At 37.4% G+C, this 12,275-nt stretch overlaps 1 protein-coding gene across 4 annotated transcripts in view; it reads left to right on the top strand.

The window, feature by feature from the left end:
• The window catches only part of faf (ubiquitin carboxyl-terminal hydrolase-like faf), a 1,326,265-nt gene that overhangs the window by 826,642 nt on the left and 487,348 nt on the right, over positions 1-12,275 (top strand). For all 4 annotated transcript variants that reach the window (XM_090382082.1, XM_090382083.1, XM_090382080.1 and 1 more), the window contains one exon: positions 4,474-4,647. In XM_090382082.1, coding sequence (XP_090238208.1) covers positions 4,474-4,647 — 174 coding nt within the window. The remainder of the gene's footprint in view (positions 1-4,473; positions 4,648-12,275) is intronic.

The raw sequence follows: 12,275 nt of genomic DNA, 5'->3' as shown, positions 1-12,275 counted from the left end.
ATAAGAATCATGACCCCACCAACCCCCTTCTATCTTCCCTATCCTTCCTAAATACATTATACAAACTGTACTGAAACTCATCATCCCCTATATCCGGGTGGCACCACGTTTTTGTAAGCTCTATTATATCAGCATTCTTGTCCTAACCAGCAGTTCGAATTCACTCATTTTATTGATGACACTTCTGATATTACTGTATAAACAATTAAGGCTTGGTGTTCTTGTATAGTTAACTACCCTGGCACACCCCTTAAAGTTATTTAAGCTTGCTTCCCTGGCCTTTGCTGCTTGCATTTGAAATGTTTCTGCACTCAGAACATCTTTTTGATATGTTCTTTTGTGGTATCAAACAAGAACTCTTGCGGTACTAGGGCTGAAAATATTCTTTTCCTATACATGCAGCAAATCAGATAAAATTCATTACAAATTAGTTATCATGAATTTCGATGTAATAATAAAGGTTTACTTTATTATTTCTTTCAATGTCACTACTCTGTATGCATAGAATGAAGAGTCTGTGCATCTCGAAATTGTGTGAATATCCCTGCATTAACTACTGCATTTATTATAGCATGGGGTTGCTAGGTGAGCACTAAAGTAGAATATTTCTAGCTACAGTCACCAGCACTAGGAAATTGAAAAGAATATTTATAAAAATTTGAATAAGAATTAGGCTTGTACAATCATCCACAATACTGGGCCTTGTCCCACTATTGTTCATTTCTCTGATCAGTTATGTTTATTTTCCTTACAAACTAATGCTGTAAAATTTATGAAAACTACTTAAGGCTGCTGTTACACAGGAAAGCGTGTTGGCTTATGCAGTATGCCTAATACTGTCATATCTGACCTGGTAGCAGTTTTGGCACACCTCACAGTCTGAAGTTTCTACCCTCCTAAATATAATGAAACTTTTACTGCAATAATTTCTGAAGTAAATATTTTTTAAGAACATGCTTCTCAAATTCTGATAAAATACCTCTCAAATTCTGGTAAAGGAATGTCAAAGTTCACATCAGTTATATCACTATGATGAATTTTCAAGTCTCTCTCTCTCTCTCTCTCTCTCTCTCTCTCATCTGTGTTTTATCCGTGCACATTAATCCTTTTGAAATCAGGATTCTCCATGTGCACCATGGAGTTACTGTTCTGCATTCAGCAAAAAGCATATCCGGTTTTTTTTTTTTTTTTTTTTTTTAGTACCATTTAGTTCTACACATTTACCATTCCCATTTTTAAATTCTGTCAGAAGTGTCAGGAATAATCACATGACAGGGTCAGATTTACATTCTGATACACACAATGCCAATATCTACTCATACTAGTTTTTGGAACTTTTTTTTTTTTTTTTTTTCCAGTTGTCACATGTAAGATAGTGTCCGTTCCAAATTTCATCTTTCTGCCAATAATGCATTTCCATAGCCATCTGAAATAACACTGAAGTAATTATTTAAGGTTATCGAATTGTTTACTTCATAATCACTCTTTATTATGGAGGATTTCGATTATTCAATAAATCTATCATAAGAGTTCGATTAAAATTAAAAAATATCCTGTTTCGTGAAACTACAAGGTGTGCTGTGGTCTTATTTACACAGTTTTATGTATTAGTTACTTATATATTAATATATTATTAATATTATGATTAACCTTATTCTTTCCATTACCACTTCCCCCCCCCTTATTCTGTTAAAGGCCTAAAACATTATGCTCATCAAAGTTTTCCATATTCAAAACTTGCCAAAGTTTGCTTGTGTACAATTTTGCATAATTTTTGTAATGTGCCTATTCTAAGTAAGAAAATTAGTCTCATTCCACAGTGAATATGCATTGATAAGCGTAAAAGAATAAGAGAAGTTTACCTCAATATGATACATAGAACACTTCCGTATGATACTCTCCAGAGAAATTAAAATGAAAACAATTAAAAAAATCAAAAATCTTACATTAAAATAAAAAATAATTAAAAATCAATTTAACGCAATGCAAAATTATGTAAAAAATTAATTTAACCAAAAAATTTCAAAATGATTTTCCTTCCTCTGGAGAGTATCATACAGAAGTGTTCTGCATATCACATTGAGGTAAAGTTCTCTTATTCTTTTACAAATATTGATATCAACGTAGAATGTATTGAGCATTATAGCTCTGGTTCATACTATCATATTAATTTTTTAAACTCTTATTGATTATTTCATTCACTTCCTTTCTCTCCAGGTATAACCTATCAATACACAAATTATGGGGGATTTTTTGAACAGCTTGGTGCAAAATTACATTAGATTAACAGTAAGATACTCGGCCCAAAGTTATATTTCTTTTCTAAAATATTGCCATTCAGTTAAAGGAATTGAAAGCCAGAACATACGATATTCCTGCACTTTTCGCTCAGGTAAAATTACATAAGACCAGATTTCCTATTTGGCCTATTGTTTCCTACAGAAACTCGGCATTTTCATCCTTGGCCACACATGTATATAGCATTATAAAACCTTTAGACAGGCGATACAATTTGGGATTAAGAACTACAATACATTATTTAATAACCTTAAAGGACTGTAGAAGGAAGGAAAATCGTTTTGCAATTTTTTTGTTACATTAATTTTTTACTTAATTTTGAATTGCATTAAATTGATTTTAATTATTTTTTACTGTAATGTAAGATTTTCGATTTTTTAATTTCTGGAGAGTATCATACGGAAGTGTTCTACGTATCATATTGAGATAAACTTCTCTTATTGTTTTACAAATATTGATGTCAACATAGAGTGTACAAAGGGTACTAGGAAAGTTTTGCAATACAGCTTTGTTTATTTAATTTTTTCAAAGTAATTTCCTCTACATTCAATACACCGCTCCATCCTCCGAAACCAATCTTTAAACCAGTTCTGCCAAGTTTCACTAGAGAGTAAAGCACACTCATTGTCCCAAGCCCGTAGAAGGTCCTCATCACTGGAAAACCGCCTCCCTTTTAGCTTCATTTTCACATGCGGGAACAGTGCAAAGTCGCAGGGAGCAAGGTCTGGACTGTAGGGAGGGTGCTCGAGAAGTTTCAGTCCTGTCGTGGTCAAATATTCGGTGCAGGCTTTGGCGCGGTGAGCTGCAGCATTATCGGTGTCCATTCTTGACTTTGGCCGCAGGTTCTTCATAGATCCAATGACTTTAGGCAGGCATTGTTCAGTATACCACTTAGCTGTGACTGTCTTCTGCGTGTCCAAAACGACACGTTCCACAATTCCACTCGATTTGAAAAATACAGCTATCATTTTCTTCTTTACAGATCGGGATTTTCTAACAATTACGGGTGTGTCGTCATCATCAAAGACCCAAACTTTGTTTTGAGCCTTCGTCGGCAGATCGTAATAGTACAGCCAAGTCTCGTCACCTGTCACGATGTTGTTCACATACCGAGATTGTCCCTTATCAAACCTTTTTAACATCTCCCGGCACCAAGTCACACGTCGTGTCATCTGCTCTTCAGTCAGTTTATGCGGCACCCAGAGAGAACAAAGTTTCTTCACGTGCAAATGATCTTGCAGAATCGAACGAATTGCTGGTGCATTTAGGCCCAAAGTATCCTTTATCTGTTGGTAGGTCACTCGCCTGTTTTCGTCAAGCATTTTCCTCACAGCAGTAACGTTTTCCTCCGTAACTGACGTTCGTGGCCTTCCCGGCCTCTCAGAATCCTCCAGAGTGAAATTTCCCCTTTGAAATTCTCTATACCACCTGAATATCGTTGTACGATGTGGACAATCATTATCTAGTGCAAGAGTCATTTCTTCTAAGCACTGGTCTATGGTTAAACCACGCACGAAATTATACCGCAAAACTGTCCTTATCTCATTTCGTGACCACGATGCCATCGCAAGCACTTTACACTCTCACTACTAATGAATAACTGAGCCCATCGACTTGGCGCGGCGGCTACTATGCACGTATGAACATGTCTCAACATGCAGCAACAAGCAGCTTCCTGTGATTCATTGTTGCGTCATATTGCAATACTTTCCTAGTACCCTTTGTATTTAGCATTATAGCTCTGGTTCATACTATCATTAGTTGATGAGCTATGCTCATCACTCCCAGCATAGGTATATAATACTGGATTTAAAAAATAATAAAAGATTTGAATTATTTTAATAAATTTTCTTCAGAAGTAATTAGCTATTCCAGCCATTAAAGTCTCTAATATTCTCAATCTCTAAGAGTGGAATCAAAGATATTTAATCTACCTGAGCAGACTGAACTGAAAATGAAATTTTGGGTTTATTCAGGATTACTTAAAAATCCATTTTTCTGTTGTTTCAACACTTAGAACTAGGTCAGAATTTTTTATATGACCATTAGATATTTATTTTGTTTGTCCATGCTTTTTAATTATTGATTATTCTGAAATTTTCTTCAATTTTATAATTATTTTGAATATTTTATTTTTATTTCATTATACTAACTAGTCTCAATATTTTTGTGCAGACTTTGGGGAGAACCTGTCAATTTAAGGGAACAACATGATGCACTCGAGTTTTTCAATAGCCTTGTAGACAGTTTGGATGAAGCCTTGAAGGCTTTGGGACAACCTTGTATTTTATCAAAAGTGTTAGGTGGTACATTTGCTGATCAAAAAATATGCAAAGATTGTCCTCATAGGTTTGTAATCTAAATTATTCATTGATTACTTTATTATTATTTGGTATTTATTTGAGGTTTAATACTTTTTGTGTTAAAAAAAGGCTAAAAAACTGCTGTATAAATTGACAATCCTTTCAGCATAATGGTGATAAGCATAATCTTTAATGGGGAAACTTCCTTTGATTTATCTGTGTATTAACCTGGTAGCAGTTTTGGCACACCTCACAGTCTGAAGTTTCTACCCTCCTAAATATAATGAAACTTTTACTGCAATAATTTCTGAAGTAATTTTCTTAAGGTTTTTGTACAGAATTAACACGTTAGAATCTGCCTAGTGCCTTGCCACTGTTTTTTAGATGATTTTGCTTGAAGAATAGAGTGATCACATGTTATTGGACAAGTTCCAACAAGTTTCAGGTTAATTATTTTTTTCCCCCCTCACACTAGATCAATAAACTGTACTATACTTACCCTAGTTGTTTTTGAAAGATTTATTATTGTTCTCACAGCATAAATACAATAATATTAAACCTGGAAACCCCATTATTCCCTCAAAGTGGCTACTACTTTGCAGGAAAAAACATGCTTAATTTCAAATTTTGTATCCTCTGAAAGGTGCCAATTTTTAATAAATTTTGGAAATAACTAGTAGCATTGACTGTATCTAATAAGTTTTTTTGTATTTATATACATAATATGCAGATACCCGGTTCAACAGATATAAGAGTGGTAAAATATCAGACTGGTAAGGTTCTTATGTAAACAGGAGATAGAAAAAGTTTTTCGAAGGGATCATAAATAGTGAAACACTCACTGGAAAAAGACAAGATCATGATGAGGATGTTGAAGATATAAAGGAGGAAGAGTTTTGCTAGCATTGCATAGTATGACGTCTGGGAAGGCAGCAGAGCCTGACTTGATACCCATTGAAATTTTCAAGAGGTTAGGACAGAGAGGAGTCCCATTTATGACGAGGCTAGTGAATAAAATGAGAGCAGCCAAGATACCAGATGCTTAGAGGGAGAGTCTTATTGGACTGATATATAAAAGGCAAGGAGAGATACGAGACTGCAACAGCTATGGACCTATCAAACTAATGAGACAATGAAGTGATTAGAGAGGGTTGTCAAAAGGAGACTGAGAGGTAAGCTGCAAGACCAAATTATGAAGGACCAGCTTGGCTTTATGAAGGGAAGAAGCACTACTAATGGAATATTTATAGCAAGGGTCCTACAAGAGTAGTGTTTGGAGAAAGAAAAAGTTTTCCACTTAGCCTTCATAGACTTAGAAAAGGCTTATGACAGAGTACCTAGGAGTCTTCTGTGGAAGTGTCTTAGGAAGAGGTGTGTTCTTGAAACCTACATCAAGCTTATCCAGGATATGTACCAGGATTTGGTCCTTGAGGTTGTCACAGACATTCTCTCAGATATACCAGACAAGCTGTACTTGCTACCTGGGAGTCTAAAATGCTGATGGAACTGATATTCGGGTGACACTCAAGTCAAGTGGACCCAATTTCGGCGAAGTCCGGACGGTCTGTGACAACCAAATCCTCTGCTTGCACCTTCACGATGGTGGGACTGTTAGTAATCCTGGGTATAACCTCCCCACACAAGTACATGGTGGGTGACCACCCAGGTGTGAACCAACGTAAGCAGGGTCGAGTGTGGCGCCCACACCACATGGAGGAACGCCGCCCCTCTATGTTACCAGGTAGTACTAGGTGGTAGATGACTCTCATCAACCGGTGAAATACCACCACTTTGCTTGTTGGAGGCTTGAAGTGGTGGAACCCATGTTTAGTCTCTAGAGCTAAGTTCCGGTCAACCCTTCCCCATCTCTTCCATCATGCAGTATGATTGATGACTTTTGAGGTTATGATGAATGTCGTGGCAAGATCCAATATTCCTTACATTTCGAACGTACAGTTCTAAAATGGTGTTCGCAGGCTGGCCGCTAGTTAGTACAGTGGACCAAACCTATTGGTAACTCTCTAGGAGGCTTCCAGATCAGCTAGTGTATAACCTTGCTACCTCTACTCTGCCAGATAGTGACTGGAGGGAGTCCGAGTAGTGTGAATGCAGGGAGCATTGTCGAGGCCACGTTATGGCAAAGATCTGGGTATACTCTTACCACGTGTACGCCATATACAAAAATTTCATTACTTCATACAGCATGGCCCACCCACTTTTTCTTACTATTGAATACACCATGAATTGTCAAACTAATAGAGCAAGCTTATCTGCGAAAAGATCTAAACCTCCCAAGCACTTCCTTATTCATTTCACAAATATACGTGGTCTCAATTCTAATCTCAACGATGTCCATTTCCACTTGCAGTCTGTCAAACCCCATGTACTTTTTCTGACAGAATCTCAGTTATTGGTTGATTCAACTACTGCTCATCTCAGATGCCCAAATTATTCGCTGTATGATTCCTTTCGCCTCAAAGGTGGTACTTATGCTTAAATCCGTTCTGATATTCCCTGTCAGAGACTTGGCAATTTGGAATCTCCTCTCTTTGATCTTCTCTGTCTTAAAATCTCTCTACCTCATTGTGTCAAATTCATCTGTTGTCTCTACCGTTCTCCTAACTCCACTAATCACTTGGAGCTCTTTGACTTCCTCTCGTTGCAACTTGACTTTCTCCAGTCCAACCCTAACAGTGAGGTAATTTTTCTTGGTGATTTAAATGTTCACAACTCCAGCTGGCTTCCGTTTTCTAGTAACACCGCCCCAGCAGGTCGAGATTCTGAGGCTTTTGCAATTACTAATGACCTAGCACAGATGGTTCATTTACCTAAAAGAATACCGGACAATCCTAATCACACAGCCAATACGCTTGATCTTTTTCTCACAAACAACCCTTCTAAGTACACTGTCGAAGTGAGAGGTCCTTTAGGTACTTCAGATCACAACTTGGTGATTGTCTCTTCTCCAGTGGAACCTTTATCTCATGGCTGTTCCCAACCTCGTGTTGTTTGGCATTATAAGAATGCAAAATGGAAACATGAGAAAGAGATAAGGATCATGGGAAACTTATCATCATCATATATATATATATATATGTGATGTTTGCATAGTGTATAAGAATTTTTAGAATATATGGGTTCAGGATAGTGAAAAGTTACGGTTTCAGTGAGACACCGGTATAAAGAACCGTGGCGTGAGGTGGGCAAAAGCCTAGGAGGGCAATTTTACAAAATTGGGAAAACAAAATTAAGGCTAACACGTGGGACGGTTTTCAAAATATCGTAAATAGGTAGAAGTTCTACGGGGAGCTCTACAGGGCTGTGGTGAAGGGTAAGGGTATATGGGGCTATATGCTGTGTACCCTCTGGGGTTTTTTTTTTTTTTTTTTAAGTGAATAGCGTATACTTTCTGGTTTTTGAAAGACTTGAAAAAACAAATACTGTATTATTAAAATATTTACTGAAAATTAAAAAAATAAATTTATTAGAATTGATTCTTAGGCAATACTTAAAAAAGTGTTTAAAAATAATAAAGCCATTATTAACATGTGTACACAAACTAGTAACCTGCGAGACTTCCTTTCTTTTCCATGGTCGGATTACTGTTTCAAAACTTCTGATGTCAACGTTTGCTCAGATCGTGTCAGTGAAATTATTCTTGCAGGAATGGAATCCTTTATCCCACACTCCACTTTAAAATCTCGTCCTTTATCTAAACCTTGGTTTTCCAATAAATGTGCTAGGGCTGTTCAAGAGAAGAATGTTGCATATTGTAATTGGCTTGTTTCTAATTCTTCAGTTTCATTTTCTGCCTACACCAAAGCTCGTAACAATTGTAAAGCAGTTATTAATCAGTCCAAACTAGAGTTTGAACAGGCTAAGAGTAGAAAACTTGCTTCTTGCTCTAATGGTAGCCGAGCATTCTGGTCTCTTGCCAAAGCTATTGGCTGCAACTTTTGCCCATCTCTGCTCCCACCTCTGTCCAAACCATATGGTTCTGTTGTCACTTCAGCCAAGAATAAAGCTGACCTGCTAGCATCCCATTTTTCTTCCAGCTCATGTATTAATGATCTTGGTAAAACACCTCCCACCATTCCCAACATGCTCTATTCAATGCCTCCTGTGGTCTTCCGTCAAAAGGATAACAGAAGTATTTTGATGAATCTCGATGTTAAGAACGCTCCAGGTCCTGATGATATTTCTCCACTTGTTCTCAAAACCTGTGCTCCTGAACTTACTCTTATTCTTTGCCATCTTTTTTCATTTTCTTATTCCAGAGGTGTTTTTCCTTCGGCTTGGAAATTTGCTCATATCCAGCTCACAAATCCCTCCCATCCAATTATCGTCCCATTGCAATTACTTCTACTCTTTCTAAAGTAATGGAGAAATCAATTAACCGCCAACTCTTAAACTACCTAGAAACTTTCCGTCTGATCAACGATCGCCAGTATGGATTCCATCAGTGTCGATCCACTGGTGATATTCTGGCTTATGTTACCCATTTATGGACTAATTCAATGGAAAGGTTCGGTGAAACACAAGTAGTTGCTCTTGACATCTCGAAGGCTTTTGATCGTGTTTGGCATAAAGGTCTTCTAAACAAGCTTCCATCTTATGGTTTGCCAACTGTTTTTAGTAATTGGTTATCCAGTTTTCTCTCTGATCGCTCACTGAGGGTGATGGTAGATGGCTCTCTGTCTTCTAACTTCTCCACTAATGCCGGTGTCCCCCAAGGTTCAGTTCTTTCCCCCACTCTTTTCCTCTTGTATATCAATGACCTTCTTCCATTGACTGGAAATCCTATCCATAGTTTTGCCGATGATAGCACATTGCATTCAACTTTCCATTTTGAGAAACCTTGTCCTGCTCAATCAGCTTCAAGTTCTCGAAAATCTGCTGCCAATTCCTTAAATGCCGATCTTCAGGTAATTCTCCAGTGGGGCAAAGACAACTTAGTTGATTTCAACCCTTCTAAAACTCAGTCTTGTCTTATATCTCGCAAAAAGGATTCTTCTGCTCCTATGCTTATCTTTAGTGACACTCCGATTTCTAGGCAAAATGATATATCTCTTTTGGGGATTACCCTGACTTCTAATCTCTCTTGGCACAAGCACATTACAAATATTGCTTCCTCTGCATCTAAAAAACTTGGTTTTCTCTTTCGCTCTCGGCGTTACTTTTCTTCCAAACAGCTGCTCGCTCTGTATAAATCGCAAATCCGCCCTGCCATGGAATATTGTTCCCACATCTGGGGTGGTGCGCCCAAAACCTCTCTCAGGCTTCTTGATTCCTCTGTTTTTGTTTCCTGTGGCTCTAAATTATCATTCTCCTTTTGATCTGTATTTTCTACCTGGTTTTTGCCTTTTCTACCCTGTTTTACACTAAGGTGGCAAGATTCTGAGTCTTCGTTTGTAATTTCATTGTTTAATACCTCTATCCCACAATCAGGCAGGTCCTTCAAGTCAGGATCACAATTGATATTTTTAGATTTTTCAGATTTTTTCCCTTGAGTTTTGGTCTTTGGCACTCATTTTGCTGTTATTGTAACGTTCCTTATATCCAGGGGAGTAATTTGGGATATGTTTTATCGTCGTCAGCCTATTAAAACCCAAGATACAACGTTTTCCAGTATTGGCGGGAAAACAGTCACACACAAAGAAAGATACTCTTATACGCAAGGATATGTTTAATTTAATTGAGATTCACATTTCCCCTAACAAATAACGTGTATCCAGCTAATTTGATCAACAAATTTATCCCAAGTTTTGGAATTTTGATGCGTTGCAATATCGAAATCAGCAATAATGGGATTGCTAACGCTGTAACAATTGTACTGCATGTAAACGCGTTCAAAAAACCAACAATAGCTAAAAACAACTATAACTAACAAGCTTGCCTGAATAATACTAGTTGTTTTCATCTGAAAATCCAAGAAATCCTCTTTGCTGTCATCGGTCCCTATCTGCCGTTTACATCGTACTACACTGACAGTGGTAGAGAGTGAAAAATTGTGCAGGCAGATATGAAGTTTTCTGAGCAGTGCAGACGGTCTGCAAGAGTAGCACATGGTGTCTTGTCAATGATATACACGAATTTTTCTAACAGGGATAAGGAGGTGATTATCCCCTTGTATAAGGCAATGGTCAAGCCACACCTTGAGTACTGTATACAGATCTGGAGGCCTCATTTTAAGAAAGATGTAGAGCTGTTGGAACGAGTACAGAGAAGGGCAACAAGATTAGTGAATGGAACAAAGGGTTGCTATTATGAAGAAAGGCTTAAGATTTGCAAATTACATTGTCTGGAGACTAGGAACGTGCGAGGTGATCTGATTGAGGTGTACAAAGTCTTGAATGGTTTGAGCATGCTCAATGCTGATGGGAGTCTTCCTCTTGCTCCGAATAATCGCATGAGAGGACATAAATTCAATTTGAGGAAAGATAAATGTAGGATGGATGTGTGGAACTTTGCCTTTAGCCAGGGGTTGGTTAGTTGCTGGATCAAGCATCCATCTGTCGTTGTAGAAGTTGATAGCTTAAACAGATTCAAGGCAGAACTAGACAAACATTTGGAGTGAGTGGATGGGTGAAATGAGAAGAGGGTGTGTTTTGTTTGTTTGTTTGTGTTGTTTTGCTTGTTTTCTTGCATCATGTGCTCTTGCTAATGCAATCATTGTTAAAATATTACAATTGAATGTTTTTAGAAAATACTTTTTACCCAAACTCCTGGTGTCACTCAATTCTCCTAGCTTTCCTGAAGAGAACCTTTTCACATAACTGCAGGCTGGTTTCTCTGACTAGCTGTTTAGGCAAAGGCCTGGAAAAAATGGTTCACAGTTAGCTAACATGATTCCTGAGAACTAACAATTTGTTAAACAGTAACCAGTACCATTTTGAAAGTCTCGATCACCCTTAGATGTAATGATTAAAGCAGAAACAAACATTCGTAATGCCTCTATAAGCAGACATCATCTGGTCATGATTAATCTCAATATTGAGGAAACCTTTGATACCACTTGGCAACGTGGTGTACTTCAAGATATTCATTCTTTCAGCTTGAGAAATTAGTTAACCCAATTTATATAAAAACTTCGTACACCACGAACATTTCACATTACATACATAAACAATTTATCCAAATCATACGAACAAGAGGAGGGTGTACTGCGGGATTCCATTCTCATTGCAACATTATTTGTAATAAGAATTACAAACATGATGGAGGATGCACCAAATACTGTAGAATTGCACATGTTTGCTGATGACCTCATTAATTCCTTTCAATCCCAACCTATGAATACCATTGAAAGGCAACTTCAAATTTCTATAGCTAAAATAGAATCTGGGCACTACGGAATGTTTATTCACAAGCAGAAATGGAATCCACTGCAATTCATATCTGTAAAAAATTTCAACTTTTTTTACGAAAACCCCAAACACTGGAGGTATTAGAACCTACAGTACTTACTACCGTGCATGGGTTGTGAAGACAAAGGAAGATATTTGTTAACTTTAGACTTGAACTTCTGTACACTGCAATTTTCAGGAAATACGTATGAAGGAAGGCGAAAAGTTGGTTCTGTGAGTTTGAAGTTGGACAGTAAATGGATGTTGGCTGGTAGCAGCACATGTTCATACTATATTGAAAGAGAGAGTGGGAATTATAGAAGCCAGT

This window comes from Mastigoproctus giganteus, chromosome 9 (genome assembly GCF_048544385.1).
Source record: "Mastigoproctus giganteus isolate SK-2022 chromosome 9, ASM4854438v1, whole genome shotgun sequence".
Taxonomy (NCBI): Eukaryota; Metazoa; Arthropoda; class Arachnida; order Uropygi; family Thelyphonidae; genus Mastigoproctus; species Mastigoproctus giganteus.
This window is presented reverse-complemented; position numbering and strand designations above follow the sequence as displayed.